The following is a 20,717-nucleotide window of genomic DNA, read 5'->3' as shown; positions in this document are numbered from 1 at the left end:
CATTACAAAGCAACAGGACTTCAATTTATTAGGTTAATTGGTATAAATAAGGTCGTTTAAAATGATTAATTAAATAAATTTTAATTGAGCACTTGTGTGCTAGACACTGTACTAGGTGCTAAAGATACAGTTGTGAATAAAGAAGATAAAAATCTCTGCCTTCATTTAGCTTATGTTCTATTGGAGACAGAAAATAAGCAAGACAAATAAAGTACATAATATGTTAGATCGTGATAAGTGCTAAGGAAAACATATCAGGGAAAGGATTATGATATGCTGGTGGAAGAGTGGGCACTTAAATGCTAGACAGGAAAGGCTCACTGAGAAGGGGACTTTTAAGAGCTGAAGCATGTAAAAGAGTGAACTGGGCGGATCCAGCAGAAGGAACAGCATGCACAAAGGTCCTGAGCAAAGAGTGTGCTTGGTGTGTTTGAAGAACAGGGAGGAGGCCATGGAGGGGTTCGTAAGGAATTGTAAAGACCTTGGTCCGCCCAACTGTTTTACTCTTCCAGCTCCAGCCTTTTCTCTAGTACTCTCCTCTCCTGGCACCCGTCCTCTAGCTCAGTCCTCTGTCCCACCCACCTTCCTCATTCCTTCACATTGGTCCTAGTCACATTCTTCTTAGAAGAAATGAACTGCTATTTGCCATTAACTGAGGTGGGGAAAACCATGGATAAAGCAGGTCTGGGGTCAAGTATCAAAAGCTTAGTTTTGGACACATTGAGTTTTGGAATCCTACTAGACATTCAAGTGCTACCACGGAATAGACACTTGGATATACAACCCTGGAGTTCAGGAGGTATGGCTGGAGCTGGAGATAATAATTTGGGAGTTCTTATCATGTAAATGGTATTTAAGGCCATGAGCTTGGATGAGGTCATCTAGGAAATGCGTGCATATAGATAAAGAAGAGAAATGAGGACGAATCAGTGGAAAACAGTCTAAAAAGTAGCCAAGAGTTAGATAAGAAGAAAAGGAGTGATGAACCATGTCCAGTAAGATGAAGACTGATGAAATTATCATTGGATTTGCAACCTAGAGGTCACTGGTGACTTTGACTAGAGCAGATAGGGGAAATGTTAGCACACCTTTCTTAGAAACTGTAAGAACAAGCATAGAAAATAATCAATGAAGATATAGAGGATTTGAGCAACAGAATTAAAAACCTCAACAGGATACAGTTTTCAATGGCACATGAAACGTCTACCAAAAAGAAAAAGGTTATATGCTAGGCCATGAAGCAAGTATCAACAAATTCCAAAGGACTGAAATACAGAGGTTCTCTGACACAGTGCAAGTAAGCACTATGTCAACAACAAAATTCAATAACAAAAGAAAAAGATAATTAGAAGGCCCCCATATACATGAAATTTTAAAAATACACTTCTAAGCAATACATGGGTCAGGTCCTGTTCTAAGCACTCTACATTTCTATTGACTCATTTATCCTGACAGCAACCTTCTGAGGATAAGGAGGCTGAGGCACAGAGAGGTTAAGTGATCTACCCAAAGTCACACAGTCCATGAATGGTAGAGTGAAAATTAAAGTCAAGTACTCTGGTTCCATGGCCAGTATTTTTAAATCACAGTGACTGAAGAGAAAAAGTGGTTTCAGCTGGCCACAGGCTTTTTCAACACAACTGGCTCAAGCAATGACTGTTAGGCAGCCTAGGCTAAGTCCTCAGGACAGCATGCGCAGACATCACCAGAAGCCAGTTTTGGGCTGTTGGGAACCAGGCCCAGAGGCCTTTATAACACCATAATAGTACTTCCCCTCCTCCCCCTCTACCCTACTTGGGATTCACATTCACATCAGACTGAATCCACAGCTTGTCAACCACTACATTTAACCTTATAATGATTCCCAAACCATAGGGCCTCAGAAAAACAGTCCTTCTTTTGGAAATGAAGCAAATGTACAGTTTTTGCTATACATACGATTTTACTCAAAGGACTTATGTTCATCATGGTTTTGGTCAAACTCACCCGTTGAAAATGCAGAAAGTGTGTCCATTGAGAAAATATGCACAAAAGAAAAAAACAGTTAAAATAGATACAGTTTAAATCCTCAAGTTGAATTAAGAGCAAACAAATTCTAAGACATATAAACCCTATGATAGTATAGCTCATTATTACAGGGATTTTCGTCTAGCATAGAGGGTCAAGTAACATCACTGAATCAAACTCAACCATTAAAAAACAGAATATGGCTGATTTTGAGCAGTTGCACGCCAGGAAATGTATAACAGCCAGCTCTCCAGGAAAAGGCCTGTTTTATAGTGTTTGTCCATTTTTGTGGTATACATACTTCCATCATAGCCAATTTCAAGTTGCCAATGTGTCATCAACCAGCTTTCAAATTTCCTGACTATGAGGCAAACTAACCTTAGGAGCTTACCAAGGACTTACCTGGTAAGCATGACAAGGTCTGTACAGAGACATCACTCCGGATTTATGTATGTCTTATTTTTTTTGGTAAAATTTATCTTTTAAGTAGTAATTATTTGCACATTTTATTCATTTCTCAGATATCCTTCCAGAAGTATTCTTTAAGAAATGAAATAAACATATATATTCTTTCTTTCTGTTTTGGAAAAGAAAAAGTGGTAGCATACTATGCACTGTTTCCCACCTTGCTCATTTTCTATCTAACAATACACGTTGGAGACCATTCCATTCCGGTACATTAAAACAAGACCCTTATGAAGAGTCATTTTGTTATTACAATGTTGTAATGGATATCCTTGTTCATATGTCATTTCACAACTATGAATATATATATGGGATAAATTCCTAGAAATGAAGTTGCTGGGTCAAAGACTGCTTTAGGAAGAGGCAGCAGACATAGTAGGTGGTTAGGAAATGTAAGAATTAAAGGTTCTAATCCTGCCCTCAATTATCACTGACATCATAATCATACAATAGCGTTATATTACCTTCAAGCCAAGCTCTGATTGCTGAAGCTTTCACAACTGGACAATTTGGGATGGAGGGAATCAATGCACGCTGCACACTGAAGAGATCACAAGAAAGATGAATAGAGTCACATATATCCTACCCAGCTGAGCCTGCATTTCTTTCATTCACTCATCTATCCATCCATGTATCAATCTATCCATCCAACTATACACTAACTATACATCCATCTATGATAAAGAGATAATTAAGAAATAGTCAACAGGGCTTCCCTGGTGGCACAGTGGTTAAGAATCCGCCTGCCAATGCAGAGGACACGGGTTCGAGCCCTGGTCCGGGAAGATCCCACATGCCGCAGAGCAACTAAGCCCGTGAGCCACAACTACTGAAGCCCATGTGCCACAACTACTGAGCCCACGTGCCACAACTACTGAAGCCCACGTGCCTAGAGCCCACGCAGCCCAACAAGAGAAGCCACCACAATGAGAAGCCCGTGCACCGCAACGAAGACCCAATGCAACCAAAAATAAAATTTTTGAAATGTTCACAATACTGAAAAGTACAAACAGAAAACTGAAATCAACCATAATTTTTCCAGTCAGAAATAGCTAACGTGGACATTTTTGAAGTGATATACCTCAAAGTTTATATTATTCAATTTGTGTATGTGTGCACATATAGAGGAGCACGTGTATGTGGGTTTGTGTATATGCATGCGTACACACACATTCATCTTGAATGTTACTATGCACAACAGTTATTCTCACTAGGGGAGTCCCCAAGGGAAGAAATCAAATTCTTCAAAGAGGGGTTATTCAAGTGCCAACTTCTGACTTTGAGAATCACTCAGTATAACAAAAGATGTTCCTTTGTGAAGCGTATGGAATCCCACAAAAGACTGAAATACTCTATCCCATATTATCATTTAAAATGGCTGTATAGCATTTCACCATATTCAAAGCCTGTAATTTATTTAGTCACTGTGATGTTGCTAAAATGAGAGAAATTATTTAGATGAAAACAAAATTAACCTATATTAAGACATTTATCAACTTACCTATAAGGAGGTAAAATGTCATTTTTCTCTTCCAAAGAAGCTAAATGCTGTGTTAGTGCTTCAAGTAAATTGCAGGGTACCTAAAAATAAAGTTATTAGGAAAAAAGTTGTTTTTTGAGAGATAGTTCTTAGCAAATTCATACTCTCCTATATCATAAAAAGATTTTGAATAAAATTAAGATACCTGTATAGCAAATGATTAAAGCTAAATAATTGCTAGAAGTAAATTCATTATTAAAAGTAGCAAGATGCTACTAATAATAACGAATTTACTTCTAGCAATTATTTAGCTTTAATCATTTGCTATACAGGTATCTTAATTTTATTCAAAATCTTTTTATGATATAGGAGAGTATGAATTTGCTAAGAACTATCTTGGTATCAAATCACATTACTATATAGCCTCAAACTATACTTTTACATACATTTTTTAAAAAACAATAAAAAAGCATCTTAAAATGATCAATGGGCTGCTAAAATATGTATTTCCTTTGGAGGAGACATTGGGCTTGAAATTATTCATTACTTATGGTTCCTTCATGAGTCACTAGATTACTGAATAAATTTAAGTAAAACATTAAGCCTACTGGGGAAGAGGGAGAGAGAATCTCACTCACCATCTCTGGTCTCTCCTGAAATGTCACCTCCTCAACTGGGATTTCCTTGGCCATCCTAGATAAAACAGTACCTACCAACAGTCTCTTTACCCTCACTAAGTTTTCTTTTTCTTCATGGCAATTATCTTCCCTGAGATTATAGGTTTCTTTCCGTGTATGTTTATTATCCGTCTCCTTGCAATAAAATATAAAACTCCATGAAGACAGAGATTTGGTCTGTTTTGTTCACTGTAGACTGGAGCTTCCCAGGTCATGAAGCCTGCAACTAGGTTGTTTTTGCTTGTGGCTCCAGTCTACAGGTCTGGCGGAGGAGAGGTATCAAATAATCAAACAAATAAATGTAAAATGAAAGTTGTGAAAAGTACTGTGAAAGAGAGGTGCATGATAGGTAGTGTTTAAGTAAGTGAATCTGACCAAGTCAGGGATGTCAGAGAAGCAAGCACTCCTGAACAAAGTAACAACTGAGCTGAGAGCTGAAGGATATCCAGGAGAAAAGTAGGATACTAGGAGAGGAATGAGCATGGCAGGAGGGCATATGGCACAGACCACGAATAAAGGTGAACCATGTTGCCAAGGGGAGCGTGGAGATGAAGCTGGGAGGGATTCGACGATGCAAGACCTTAAAATCAACGCAATGTTGTGGAGTTTGGACTTTAACTTGAGAATACCGGATGACTTCGAAGTGAGGAGTGATCTGTATTTTGGAAGTTCTCAGATCAGCATTCTGGTTGCATTGCATAAAAGAAACAGCAGGGGGCAGATATATGGGGAAGCGAAAGGATCCGAGTTGAAGCTAGGATGATGGTGTGGTGGCAAAGACGGACATAGATGCTGCTGAGCTAGCAGCTGGAGAAGGGTTTAATGAAGGAACTGTTCACAGAGGTGTGGGCAGGGCTGAGGGACCATTCTGAGAGGAAAAGGGAGTGCTATGAATGACAATAATGGCGCAAGAGGTATACACACTCAGAGGAGCCTGGATACCACTCAGTGTGGGCGGGCTGCCGGGCTGAGGCATCCAAGCAGAACTCTGCTCAGAGGGATTTCCTGCTGGACCAAATATGAGGACCAGGAGAAGATCCCCCTAGGGACGCCTCTTAACCACGTGGGCACCCTGAACACAGAGGAATTGGAGAATCTGTTCCTTGCCAGAGCTCACAGGCCCCTCAGCAGCAGGGACACCAGGAAGTCTGGAGTCCAGAGTGAGCTTCAAAGGTTCAAACATACTAGACGGCAAAGAGGGGCGGAGGGAGCCCAAAATGACCAGGCGACTCCCAGCATCACCAGGGCAAACACAGAGCATTTCTAGTTCATTCATTCAGTCACTCAATAAATATACAACAAAATAATAAATAAATAGAAGTTGTCACTACTTGCACAACGTTGGTTGGCAACATTCTTTTTCATCCGATTTGCTTTCAGATAATTCACCGACAGCTATAAATTTGTGGCAAAGCTGTCACCCGTGATTAGCAGAACCCCGCTCAGAACGACCGAAAACTTACAAGGCCCCAAAACGGAGCTTCCCAGCGAAAGGGTAGGCGTGAGGCTGTCAGAGCGCTCGCGTGAGGCACACGGTGGCCCTCCGCCCACCAAAACCGCGGCTATGCTAAGGCGAAGCTGGTACCCAGCAGGGCGGAACCATCTGCTAGGTCCCCGAGTTTGTGCCCCTGGAGCTCTGATGAGGGGTGCGGCCCAGAGACGTAGGTTTGAACGGCTCTGGGGAAAAATAAAAGTGCATCGAATGGCAGACAGAGCAGACGCTGCTAGCGAGTTTCCGGGAGTCGCACTCAACACGAACGGCAGGCGACGGTGGAAAGAAGATGCATGGACACAGGCAGACGCACCAGACAGCCACTCGCAGAGGGAGGCTCTGTGAGCCCTAGACAGTGTCGAAATCAAGGAGGAAGGGTCAGCCGAGGAAATGAGGGAGACGCCCCTTCAGAAGACACAAGGGTTTGGCAGAGCCTGAAAATGGTGAGCCTGCACCTAACAGTTTAGCAGCTCTTGCTTCACATAAAGACTGTTGCAAGCACGAGAGAGACTGGCTGACCGACAGTCAGATGTCCCCTAGAGCTCTGGCCACAGGTGCTGAGCACTGAAGGAGGCCAAGGCCAAGATGCCAAGCCCAGGTCAACTGATGCTCCTCTGGGCCCCCATGACAGCCAAGCTGTGGTTCTCAGCACAGGAACCCTTCCCAGCTTCACCACCTCAAGGAAGTGAGGTCTCTTTTGCAGGAACTCAGGGGCTAGGAGTGTACCTCATTCATTATAGCTCCTTCTTCCTGGTAGGGGTCAGGCCTGTGTCTGTGAATGAATGTTGATTTAAATCCACCAATTATGGTGACTTTGGGCAATGAAATTCCATCTTCTCCCCTACTAACCCAGATATTCTCATTGTCTCTCCGTCTGGTTATCTGAATTCTCATTCAGGAATTTGTGCGTTATTTCATCCAACAATGGTTCCTGTTGTGGACCATTCTGTGGGGTTCAATGTCTGTGCACAAAATAGGTCCCTTTCGTACCTATCTGTACATGAAGGAATGCTTGTGAGGACACATTTCTTTCCTTGAAAGATTTTTTTTTACATCTTTATTGGAGGATAATTGCTTTACAATGGTGTGTTAGTTTCTGCTTTATAACAAAGTGAATCAGCTATACATATACTTATATCCCCATATCCCCTCCCTCTTGCGTCTCCCTCCCACCCTCCCTATCCCACCCCTCTAGGTGGTCACAAAGCACAGAGCCAATCTCCCTGTGCTATGCGGCTGCTTCCCACTAGCTATCTATTTTACGTTTGGTAGTGTATATACGTCCATGCCACTCTCTCGCTTTGTCCCAGCTTACCCTTCCCCCTCCCCATGTCCTCAAGTCCATTCTCTAGTAGGTCTGCAATTTACAAGCAGCTCATGCAGCTCAACATTAAAAAAACAAACAACCCAATCCAAAAATGGGCAGAAGACCTAAAGAGACATTTCTCCAAAGAAGATATACAGATTGCCAACAGACACATGAAAGGATGCTCAACATCATTAATCATTACAGAAATGCAAATCAAAACTACAATGAGACATCATCTCCCACCGGTCAGAATGGCCATCATCAAAAAATCTACAAACAATAAATGCTGGAGAGGGTGTGGAGAAAAGGGAACCCTCTTGCACTGTTGGTGGGAATGTAAATTGATACAGCCACTATGGAGAACAGTATGGACGTTCCTTAAAAAACTAAAAATAGAACTACCATACGACCCAGCAATCCCACTACTGGACATATACCCTGAGAAAACCATAATTCAAAAAGAGTCATGTACCAAAATGTACATTGCAGCACTATTTACAATAGCCGGGACATGGAAGCAACCAAAGTGTCCATCAACAGATGAATGGATAAAGAAGATGTGGCACATATATACAATGGAATACTACTCAGCCATAAAAAGGAATGAAACTGAGTTATTTGTCGTGAGGTAGATGGACCTAGAGACTGTCATACAGAGTGAAGTAAGTCAGAAAGAGAAAAACAAATACTGTATGCTAACACATATATATGGAACCTAAAAATAAAAATGGTCATGAAGAACCTAGGGGCAAGATGGGAATAAAGATGCAGTCCTTGAAAGATTTTTGAGAAGACATCAGACAGAAACTCTCTCCTTCTCTGCCACCAAACCCAAGATTTATTTGCATCTGCAACTACCTTCTCCTCCCAACCTCCTCTATCCTCTCACCTGAGGCCACTGCTGGATGCACCGTGTTCTGGATCCCAAACCCTCTCAATTTCCTCATCTCACATCATCACCCTCTCTCTCTTTACAGACTTCTCCCCATTCCTCCAGTCCCAACCAAGGCAGGTCCGCCACACCACAGTCAGGCACTGGGAAAGAGTAAAAGCCCTGACTCATGGGATGGGGAGATCCAGAGGGGATGGCTGTGAAAGTCCTGAGTCTCCCTTGTTGGAGACGATATGGAGACCTCTACTCCACCCCCCTTCCTGCCATCCAGTCGCAACAGTAAAAATAAACAAGATCCTCCTAGGAAGATGGCAGCAATCAGTGCCAATCTTAAAGATAAAAAGGATGCAGGGGTGATGGTCCCCACCCTATCTCCATATAATTCACCAGTATGGCCCCCAAACCAGTCAGGCCCTGGAGAGTGACATACTACAGCATAATCAATCAAGTAGTAACCCAACTGCAGCCACTATAGTTCCTTTGGTAGAGGTGGGTTAATGTAGTCTCAGGAACATGGTATGTGGCTAACAGTTCGGTCAATGTTCTGCTTTCCATTGCCACCTAAAGTGTGGATCAGTAAGAGTTTGTAGGCACGTGGAATGGGCAATGCTATACATTTATACTCTGACCCAGGCTGTGTTAACTCTCTCAACCCATATGTCAGAATATGGTCAGAAGAAGTCTAGACCATCTGGTCACGCCTCATAAATCGCATTGATCCACTTCTGTTCATGATCTTCATGCTAAATGGATCAGATGAACAGGGAGGTGCCAGTACAGTGGAGACCTTGGAAAGTTATATGCACTCCAGATAGGAGGTAAACCCTACAAACATTCAGGAGCCTTCCATAACAGTAAAATTTTTAGGGTTTCAGTGGCCAGGGATCTACCAGAAAATCCCATTGAAAACAGAAGACAAATGGTTGCATCTTGCACATCTCATCCCAAAAAAGGAAATATGACTATTGGTAGGTCTCTTTGCATTCTGGATACCAAGGAAGACTGCTTTGGCCCATATTCCAAGTGACCTAAGGTGGCCTGCCATATTAGTTTGGGGCCCAGAGCAGGTCCAGGCTGGGCCAGCAACCCCTGCTGCTCAAGCCTTATGATACACCTGGGATGGGGTGCAGGCTGCCAGACCCTCGCTTCATCCTCACCTGCTGCATGGCCACCTCTGCCTCACATCACACCCACTGTGGAAGGAAAAGGCCTGAGTTCATTTGATTCTCACAACCCTGCTATGAGGTAGACAAGAGTAACACGCCCATTCTGCATTTGCATAGACGAGGGACGGAGAATGGAAATGAGTTGCTTGAGATTACACACCTGAAAGGTAGGCAAGGTGGCCTCAAGCCTAAATTCATTATTCCCAATAGTCTCCTGTTTCCACCAATCAGTTCTGTCCATTTAAAAAGCATGCTGGGGCTTCCCTGGTGGCGCAGTGGTTGAGAATCCGCCTGCCAATGCAGGGGACACGGGTTCGAGTCCTGGTCTGGGAAGATCCCACATGCCGTGGAGCAACTAGGCCCGTGAGCCACAACTACTGAGCCTGTGCGTCTGGAGCCTGTGCCCTGCAACAAGAGAGGCCGCGACAGTGAAAGGCCCGCACACCGCGATGAAGAGTGGCCCCCGCTCGCCACAACTGGAGAAAGCCCTCGCGCAGAAAGGAAGACTCAACACAGCCATAAATAAATAAATAAATAAATAAATAAATAAAAGAACGTGAATTTCTTAAAAAAAAATAAATAAAAATAAAAATAAAAATAAAAAGCATGCTGGCATATGGTCACCTTATCTTTGATAAAGGAGGCAAGAATGTACAATGGAGAAAAGACAGCCTCTTCAGTAAGTGGTGCTTGGAAAACTGGACAGCTACATGTAAAAGAACGAAATTAGAACACTCCTTAACATCATACACAAAAATAAACTCAAAATGGATTAAAGACCTAAATGTAAGGCCAGACACTATCAAACTCTTAGAGGAAAACATAGGCAGAACACTCTATGACATACATCACAGCAAGATCCTTTTTGACCCACCTCCTAGAGAAATGGAAATAAAAACAAACAAATGGGACCTAATGAAACTTAAAAGCTTTTGCACAGCAAAGGAAACCATAAACATGACGAAAAGACAACCCTCATAATGGGAGAAAATATTTGCAAATGAAGCAACTGACAAAGGATTGATCTCCAAAGTTTACAAGCAGCTCATGCAGCTCAATATCAAAAAAAAACAAACAACCCAATCCAAAAATGGGCAGAAGACCTAAAGAGACATTTCTCCAAAGAAGATATACAGATTGCCAACAAACACATGAAAGGATGCTCAACATCATTAATCATTACAGAAATGCAAATCAAAATTACAATGCGATATCATCTCCCACCGGTCAGGATGGCCATCATCAAAAAATCTACAAACAATAAATGCTGGAGAGGGTGTGGAGAAAAGGGAACCCTCTTGCACTGTTGGTGGGAATGTAAATTGATACAGCCACTATGGAGAACAGTATGGACGTTCCTTAAAAAACTAAAAATAGAACTACCATACGACCCAGCAATCCCACTACTGGGCATATACCCTGAGAAAACCATAATTCCAAAAGAGTCATGTACCACAATGTTCATTGCAGCTCTATTCACAATAGCCGGGACATGGAAGCAACCTAAGTGTCCATCAGCAGATGAATGGATAAAGAAGATGTGGCACATATATACAATAGAATATTACTCAGCAATAAAAAGAAACTAAATTGAGTTATTTGTAGTGAGGTGGATGGACCCAGAGTGAAATAAGTCAGAAAGAGAAAAACAAATACCGTATGCTAACACATATATATTGAATCTAAAAAAAAATAAAATAAAAAAATTGGTCATGAAGAACCGAGGGGCAAGACGGGAATAACGACACAGACCTACTAGAGAATGGACTTGAAGACACGGGGAGTGGGAAGGGTAAGCTGGGACAAAGTGAGAGAGTGGTAGTGTATATATGGACATATATACACTACCAAATGTAAAATAGATAGCTAGTGGGAAGCAGTCGCATAGCATAGGGAGATCAGCTCGGTGCTTTGTGACCAGCTAGAGGGGTGGGATAGGGAGGGTGGGAGGGAGGGAGATGCAAGAGGGAAGAGATTTGGGGATATATGTATATGTATAACTGATTCACTTTGTTATAAAGCAGAAACTAACACACCATTGTAAAGCAATTATACTCCAATAAAAGTATTTAAAAAATAATAAAAAATAAAAACAAAATAAAAAGCATGCTGGAGTTGTTATACTATGAGTTGCCACTTAGCTCTCAGAGGGGAATGCTCTCTTTTATGAGACCTACAGCTCACAGACCTGTTCAGAAGACACAAGCCTATGTATCTATAAGTATAAATAGAAATGTTACTCTTGGGGAAATGAAAATACACATGTAAGTATATGGAAAATGATGGAGTCTCAGATGATGATTAATATAATAAACACAACATAAAAACAAAAAGTCACTTAGGGACTTCCTTGGTGGTGCAGTGGTTAACAATCTGCCTGCTAATGCAGGGGACACAGGTTCGAGCTCTGGTCCAGGAAGATCCCACATGCCGCGGAGCAACTAAGTCCGTGCACCACAACTACTGAGCCTGTGCTCTAGAGCCCGTGAGCCACAACTACTGAGCCCGTGCGCCATAACTACTGAAGCCCACGCATTAGAGCCAGTGCTCCACAACAAGAGAAGCCACCGCGATGAGAAGCCCACGCACCGCAACGTCAAGTAGCCCCTGCTCGCCGCAACTAGAGGAAGCCCGCGCGCAGCGATGAAGACCCAACACTGCCAAAAATAAATAAATAAATAAAATTAAAAAGTCACTTAAACACAGATGAGAGATATACTGACCTGATTAAGATATGGAATGTCATTCTGGTCAATTCCAACTTGCTGAAATCACAAAAAAAGGGGAAAAAAGAAAACATTACAGCCAGGAGTGTTAACAAAGAAAAGTAAGTGTGAGACCAATTTGTAGGCTAAAGAGAAAATACTCCAAGAGCATGAATGCCTTGCTGGGCTGGTTCACACCCTGATCAAGAAAAACATCAGGCTAACGTATACCTTGAACACTTAAGCATAAACTTATATTTGTTCTTAGGATAAAATTAAAAAGAAAGGACTCACCAGATGTTGAATCTTTGCTGTTTTGGGAAGAGCTAAGCTGCATTTTGGATATCATACAAATGTGTTCTAATTTTTCAAGTAGTCAGAATCAGCTACTGGGGCAAACATGCGGCTCACCTCATATATTTCCTTCTCTCACTGATCACAGACCTGTTCTACCTATTATCCGCTGCCTTAAAAGACTCATGTCATATATCTTTTGGCCTGGTTTTAGAGTTTTTTCTGGTGGGAGGGTAAGCTTGGTATCAGTTATCCTCATGGCCACAAACAGAAATCCTTCTAAGATTGTTTTTGACCACAAACGCATTGGAAGGTACATTTGAAGTACCTAATTCTAGCTTTTAGCTGTACTGTTTACAAAATAGTTTAAACTACCAATGTCTGTGTGTTTGTGTGGCATGGTGGTGGGGTAGAGGTATAGTTATACAGGATACTAAACTAATACAGAAAACAGCACAAAAGCCTCGTATACAAATAGATTTCTGTACCTCTGCAACTTTCAGGAACTGTGCCAATTTGGTCGTTCTTTCAAGGAACCTGATGTAAATACCCAAACTTTCCTTGCATTGGTTCTTCCTCATGTCAAAATACTTGCCTAAAAATAGAAAAATAAATTACAACAAAGGAGCTAATATCGTAGCAATTCCAAGTTTCACTCCATTCTGATGATTCTGTGTTAAGTTGACTCTGGATATGATTTTAACTTGCTGAAAACAATTAGTTTTAATCCAGTTATTTTCTGCTTTAACAAGCAACAACACTGCTCGTATAAGTATAATCAACAGATTTTTATAGAGGAACTACTGCATGCTGAACAGTGGTGCTGGTAATATGTATGGCATGTAATAGTGTACACATATAATTTAGATAGTTTAATTTCTACAACTTCTGGTCTGGAATCTTTTTGATTAACATCAAGCTCTGATGGTCTCTGACGGAAGGGGCTGTGTTTCCTACCTTTATAACTCTACAAATGTATTATACACTTCTTCAGTATGAGAAATATCTCAAATTCTCATCAACGAAGTTTGGAGAACACCTCCTATGAAGTGAATCACTCATTAGGGCTAAATGATGACTGAAATTTCCTGAAAAGCCTAAGAAACATACGCTTGTATATGATCAAAACAATTAGTTATATTATAGGCTATATCTTAGGAAAGTCAGAACTGTATTATCTGACCTTGGTGGAGTGGGACTTAGTGTGTAATGTATAAATATGGCAACCCATGTTGATTTCCTGATAAGTTTCCCAGAAATAACAGTTAGCACTTATATACAAACTGAAAACTTCTGTGGCTGATTAGCCAATTATTTTTAACCAAAAAAAGGAATATGATGTCTCATTATTTAAAAATACGTATGACCCTGCAAGGATCTTCTATTTTGAATCTAAAACACATATGAGTCTAAATGTAGAGATAAAAGATTTTTACAAATAAATTATTTTTACCAGTTTATTTTTTTTAAAGTAATGCCTATTCTTTAGCTTACCTAGCAGATTAAGGATCCCCTCATTATAGGCTGCAAAGAGGCGAAGAAAATCCTTAAAGAGGAGCATGAAAGCAGCATGTATTATACCATTAGTTATTTCGTCAGGATTTGCCTGGAAATTAAATAAAAGAGTAATCAATTACCACCACAATTTTAAAAAATTCCCTCTCCCACCTACAGGTAAACAATGCTGTTTACCAATAGTTTTCCAAAGGATTTATAAAGCTCTTACATTAAAATAAAGAAGAGCATCAAACTGAGTTTGAATAACCGCAAGAGTGTTCAGCAGCTCCTCAGTGTTCATCGTTCTCATCACACCATCCGTCCTGTAAGAGAGACAAAAATTCATAACAGCAATAATAATTGAGTGTGAGAAGCACTGTGACACTGGCATCTTGAAATAAAGCTGTGTTTTTGACAAACTACATATCAGAGCACATATGTATTTCAGTACTTCTTGCTTACAAACCAATGATATTTACCTACCCTCTCTTGGTTTTGGTGATGTCATATGCAATCAGTCTATATGCGAGTGACTTTTCATTCAAGTACCTGCTATATCGTCTGATGAAGGTTGACATAGTATAGCCTAAAAATGAAATATTTTTATTATTTCCAGTTTCACCAATGTTAACCATTTACCATATATGTGAATAAATGCAAAGACTTACCATTTTACATTCACCCATATAACTCAACAACATCTTTGAAGCACAAAGACTAGAATGGCTTATTAATCATCTAGTACAACATTCCTCAAACTTTCTGTTAAAGATTATTTTTTATTTCCTCAAAGTCTTGATATCACCTCATGATGTAGTATTGATGGTGACATTATTGAACAGGGGAAATAACTGAACTTTATTAGTTCCTTTCACATTTCCAAGGAAACTTTTGTAAATTCTTAGCATTTTCCTGACACTCCCTATCCCATTGGTACCATCCCTCCCCCACCCTCCTTCCACTCAACAAATGACCTTGACCCTACTTCATAGACAAAATGGAGAGAGACAGGCCATGATAGAAACTCAGCTCCTCATTGAATTCATTTATTCAATTTATTTTTTCATTCAACAATTGTTCAGTGCTTCCTATGATCCGGGCACTGTCCTAGATGCTGGAGGTTCAGTAGTGAACAAAACAGACAAAAATCCATGCCTTCATAGATCTTACACTCTCAATGGTGATTCATAGACAAACAAAAGAAAAGAAAAACACGAGATGGTTAGTTGCTGAGAAGCGGAAAGAATAAAACTCAGGCAGAGAAAGGAGACTGACCCAGGAAAGCCTCACTGAGTAAAGGCCTGCATATTGTGTTATTCTCAGTAACTACTCAAATGTGTGTTGTATGAATGAATTTAGAAATTATTTTCCATCATAAAATGTACACACCACATCACATCGTTCATAATTCAGAACGATTATTTTTTAACCACGGATGGTTTTCAGAACATTTCCCTCCTTGCCACAGAGAAATATTTCCATCAAAGAATCAGCTTACCTTCTATGACACTTTTATCCAGGAAGTTGTATAAAGTGAACAAAGAGTTTCTAGATGCAAGATGTTGGATGAATCGCTATGAAACAAATGTGCCAAATTCTAAAATTAGTTTCTGTCCACAAAGAGAGTTCCCTCATGATTTTGTCATTGTGAATGCATACTTAACATAATTCTATCATACAGCTTCTATCTATTTCAGGAGCATTGATTAAGGCGAGCACCATCACACCCTGTGCTAGCCAACTGAAGGATATGCAATGCTGCCTAGTCTGTTTATATACCCACTAAATAAACGAGGGGTTAAACATTAAAGCTAATGTGAATACACACTTTTCACCCATGACTTTCTATCTAGTCACTTCTCCCTTTTTGAATTTTGAGGAATTTGAAATACAGTTGACCCTTGAACAACTCGGGGGTTAGGGGCGCCAACCCACCATGCAGTCGAAAATCCACATATAATTTATAGTCAGCTCTCTGTAGATGCTGTACCTCTGTAACCATGATTCCACGTCCACGATTCAACCAACCACAGATAGTGTAGTGCTATAGTATTTACTATGGAAAAAAGCCACATACAAGTGACCCGTGCAGTTCAAACCCATGATGTTCCAGGGTCAACTGTAATTATAGAATTATTTTAATAATTAATGTTAAATTATTTAATAATTTAATTAATAGAAAAATAAAAACAATAATCTGGTACATCTGTGTACCCCACTACCCATAAATGACAACTACTAACTTTTGGACATATCTACTTCAAGTCTATTTTTAAAATAAGAGGAATAAAGTCTTACACGTAAAGTTAAAAGTGCCCTTTGCCCCATCCCCAAGTTCAATTTCCTTCTCCTACCTGGAAGTAACCATTATCATAATTTTAATGTGTTACCTTTACAGCCTATTTTCTTTATAGTTTCATATATATTTGTTCCGTGGACAAATATTAACTGTGAATTTAAAAAATTTATATAAATGATATTGGACTCTACTAGCATTGTTTTTGAGATCTAGCCTTGTTGGTATACATCCTATTAGTATTTCATTGTATAAATACTTCATTTTAGTTATCTGTTGCCCACTGATGGAAATTCAGGTGATTTCCAACTTTTAATTATTATAAACATGCTATGAGAAGTGTATTTGCTGGGTCACTGGGCATTTTCAATTTTATTAAACATGTCTCAAGGCACTCCTCTCCAATCCTTCACCCAGCATCAGATACAGAAGTACACAGAGTTGTTCATACTATTCCTTTATCATCCTCTTAATATCCATGGAATCTGTTGTGATGTTACTTCTCTCATTCCTGATATGGTAATGTATGGATGGCATCCACAGGGTATGCGAGTTCCCATTTCCTCAGGGTCCCAGCTCTTGATACTGTCACACATTTTATTTTATTTTATAAATTTATTTATTTTATTTTATTTATTTTTGGCTCTTGGGTCTCCGTTGCTGTGCGCAGGCTTTCTCTAGTCGTGGCGAGCGGGGGCTACTCTTTGTTGCGGTGCGCGGGCTTCTCATTGCGGTGGCTTCTCTTGTTGTGGAGCACGGGCTCTAGGCACGCGAGCTTCAGCAGTTGTGGTGCATGGGCTCAGCAGTTGTGGCACACGGACTCTAGAGCGCAGGCTCAGTAGTTGTGGCGCACGGGCTTAGTTGCTCCGCGGCATGTGGGATCTTCCCGGACCAGGGCTCGAGCCCATGTCCCCTGCATTGGCAGGCGGATTCTTAACCACTGTGCCACTAGGGAAGCCCTGTCACACATTTTAAATTGTGCTTATCTGAGTATGTTTTCAGATGGTTATCAGCCACTCTGGTTTCCTTTTCTATGTACTGTCTGTTCATTTCTTTTGTTCATTATTCCAGTGTACTGCTTTTTTCTTACTGATAATGTAGTCCGAATATCAATCTTTTGTCTGTAGTATATGTGCTGCAAACATCTTACTGCAACTTTATGGTGTCTTCCCTACTCAAATGTCATAAGCATATTCTCCTACATTTTCTTCAATTTTAAAATTTAGATTTTTGCATTTATAGATATTTCATTCATGTGTAATTTATTTTTTATATGGAGTAATATAAAGATCTCATTCTATTTTTTTCCATAGGGATGTTATTTGTACCAAAAGACTTTATTTTAAATTGCATACTTTCCCCCACGTTTTTAGTGCCAGCAAGCTCCCATATAAGTACAGTTCTACATCTGATCTATTACACTCCCTTTATATATATATGTTTATTTTTACCAATACCATACTGTGTAATTACTGCTGCTTCTTAATAAGTTTCAAAACGCAATCAATATCTAAATCTTAATTTTTTTAATGCAAAGCTTACTGAGACAAAAGTTAATTTAAAGTAGGAAATAGGGCTTCCCTGGTGGCGCAGTGGTTGAGAGTCTGCCTGCCGATGCAGGGGACACGGGTTCGAGCCCTGGTCTGGGAGGATCCCACATGCCGCGGAGCAACTAAGCCCGTGAGCCACAACTACTGAGCCTGCGCTCTGAAACAACAGAGGCCGCGATAGTGAGAGGCCCACGCACCGTGATGAAGAGTGGCCCCCGTTTGCCGCAACTAGAGAAAGCCCTCGCACAGAGACGAGGACCCAACACAGCCAAAAATAAATAAATAAATAAATAAAATAAAGTAGAAAATAATAAGTAATTGAATGTTGTAGAACATTTCAGTTGTTCTGTAAAACACAAAGAGTGTGTGTGGGGAGAGGTCTTGTGGTGATGCTGTAGTAACTCTGCTTTACTTTACCTGGTAAAGTAAAGCAGTTATGCAGCAATACGTTTTTGAGGGTTTTCTCTTTTTTTGGTCTAAATCATCTAAAGAATTGAGAGAAATAGTCACTCTATTATCCACTTTATTATCCAGTGGTTAAAATAATGTACTTTAAATACTGATTGCAAAGATATATTCATAAGTAAAAATGGAAAAATTTGTTTTTTAATATCTACCGTTACATACTTCCCCCACTTGTCACTAATGAAAGCAAAAGCAAGAGGTAGGATAAAAACCGATAACCATCTTTAAAATAAAATAGAGAGCATCATTATTCTCCATTTTAAAAAAATGTAGTAAGCCCTTGACAAACTAAGCATATTCAGCAACTGTGTACTGACAGTCCTTTGTAATAAAAGTAAGGAAATGACTACCCTTTGAATAGATGCCATGCTCACCTCATTTCCATGCACCATAAGGTGATGCACAGTAATCAGGGCTTTGAACACCACCACCCAGCTGCTGCTCCTAGTTTTCTCAGAAAGAATATCAGCCAGATGTTCAACACTCCTATTTGTTCCATTTATGTATTGGATTAGATCTAAATTAGAGACAGTGACAAGCATTAAAATATAGACTGAGAAATAACTTTCAAAACCAAAATTGGTAACTTTAACTTAAATACAGATGCAATCAAATCTCAGAGAAGTGACAAAGGGAATAATCCAAAACATTTTCTTCATTACGAGTACTACAATTTGTACTGACATGTTACATGATATTTAATGCCCGTCTATCCTATTGTTCTGTATACTTGATGAGGGTTGGGACTGTGTCCATTTTGGTCACCACTGTCTCCCGAAGACCCAGCACAGTAGCTGGCACATAACAAATTATGGTAAATACTTCTTAAATGAATGAATAAGACTCAAGAAGGTAAGTAATATGCCCAAGGTCATACAGGTAATTAAGTGGAAGGGCTGGGATTTGAAATCAGGTTTGTTTGACCCTGAAAACCAAGGTATTAACCATCATGTCATTCTGCCTCTCTCAAGAAAAGTGTCATTCTATGAAGATTCAGTCAGGAGCTTTCCTTGTGGTGTCTCCCAATGTCTGACCCTTTGGTTTGCATCTTTTAATTCCTTATTGCTTCTTCTTCTTGAGTCCACTTCCTCATAGCCTTGTACCTGGTTTATTGCAACAGCTTCTGATTTCCTGCCTCAAGTTTATAACCACTAATCAATTGACTTTATACAGCCCCTCAAAACCTAAGTTTCATTGTTTCGTTTCTCCTATTGAAGAATATGCAATGATTCCCTGCTGTTTATCAGCTGAAATATTCTCCTTGCTTCCCAAACCATCTATAAACTATAATTATAAAACAACTTCATCCCTAGCACTTATTCATTACTTAGCATCTTCATATGCATATATGTAGGATAGGTACTGAGAAGGATGCTTAACAAATATGCTAGTGGATTAGCGCAACAGGCTGACCCTGTCAAGTCAGATTCACTTATTCAACAAATGTATGTACTCAGCGTCAATGCCTTATCATGTGCCAGTTGCTGTGCCATGTTTAAGTTTATGAAGAATGAGATTCTCTGCTATTTTTTAAATCTCTAGGTCTGCTTCATTCCTCTTCCTGTGAAGTTTCCTCTGCAAGTCTTTTATTTCTGCTTTTGCACGATTTCAGCCTTTGGACTGAATCTTTCAGCTATCCTGGTACTGATTCAAGTGCCCCTGTTTGCTTCCATGCATTATTCACATCGATAATTATTGCTCATCCTTCAGGTCTTGAGAAGTCAATTCTGGCACATGTTACATCCCAATCCAGGGCTAGATTCCATACATCGCCCCAGAATCAAATATGGGGCCTGTTGAGAATAATGCTCAGGAAGCTTTAAATATACATATAAAGGAAATTAATCTACTTAACTTGGTGAACTGTTAGTTGCTGTAATACATGCCCATTATCATGATGATAAGAAGATAAAACTTTAGAAGACAAATGCATATTAAGTCAATGAAAGCCAAATACGAAAATCAAGAGGTGATCAAAAGGTTGAGTCGGCTACGAAGGTTTCAAAGGCAGTAGGATTTATGTATATTGCCAACAGCACAGATTGCGAAGTCACTGTGTGCTGGGGCGCCTTCGGGCAACAGCCAACGTTAAGAACCAGACCCTTCTCAGAAGCCTGGGTTGTTACTCCACTGCCTGTTATGTCCTAAGGTACATGAGGAACTCGTAAAGAGTTAGATGTTTGGAGTTAAAGAGGCCAGTGGTTGTGTTCCAGGCTCAATCAAAGCCCCCCTCCCCCCCCCACGAAGTGCACGGCGGGGGGCGTGGTGGGGAAGGGGCTGGGAGGCCGCGCGCGCCGCCGCCATTAGAGGCACGGAGATGGCGCCCTAGCAGGGCCTACTCACCCGCCAGGTGTTTCGGCCCGGGCTCGGAGGGCTCATCGGTGGTCGCTCTGAGGGCAGCCTTGGATGCGGACGACCCCAT

General features: G+C 40.5%; 1 protein-coding gene across 1 annotated transcript; it reads right to left on the bottom strand.

The window, feature by feature from the left end:
* Positions 1-1,790: 1,790 nt before the first annotated feature.
* Positions 1,791-20,717, bottom strand: LOC118888408 (phosphatidylinositol-binding clathrin assembly protein-like). The gene is made up of 10 exons (XM_036839357.1): positions 20,639-20,717; positions 18,670-18,812; positions 15,483-15,558; positions 14,468-14,570; positions 14,214-14,307; positions 13,982-14,093; positions 12,976-13,082; positions 12,212-12,253; positions 3,974-4,053; positions 1,791-1,851 (listed from the first exon to the last, which is right to left on the bottom strand). Exons 1-10 carry the CDS (start codon positions 20,715-20,717, stop codon positions 1,791-1,793), a joined length of 897 nt encoding a protein of 298 aa, XP_036695252.1.

The sequence above is a fragment of the Balaenoptera musculus genome, chromosome X (genome assembly GCF_009873245.2).
Source record: "Balaenoptera musculus isolate JJ_BM4_2016_0621 chromosome X, mBalMus1.pri.v3, whole genome shotgun sequence".
In the NCBI taxonomy this organism is placed as follows: domain Eukaryota; kingdom Metazoa; phylum Chordata; class Mammalia; order Artiodactyla; family Balaenopteridae; genus Balaenoptera; species Balaenoptera musculus.
The sequence above is the reverse complement of the archived record's forward strand: the minus strand, read 5'-3'. Positions and strand labels throughout refer to the sequence as shown.

Coding starts and splice junctions, on each gene's coding strand:
- LOC118888408 (XM_036839357.1), bottom strand. CDS start 20,717: ATGGGGTCGTCCGCATCCAAGGCTGCCCTCAGAGCGACCACCGATGAG. Junction 15,559..18,669: donor TTATGGTGCATGGAAATGAG/GTGAGCATGGCA, acceptor TTTGTTTCATAG/CGATTCATCCAACATCTTGC. Junction 4,054..12,211: donor ACATTCCATATCTTAATCAG/GTCAGTATATCT, acceptor CTTTATTTTTAG/GTACCCTGCAATTTACTTGA.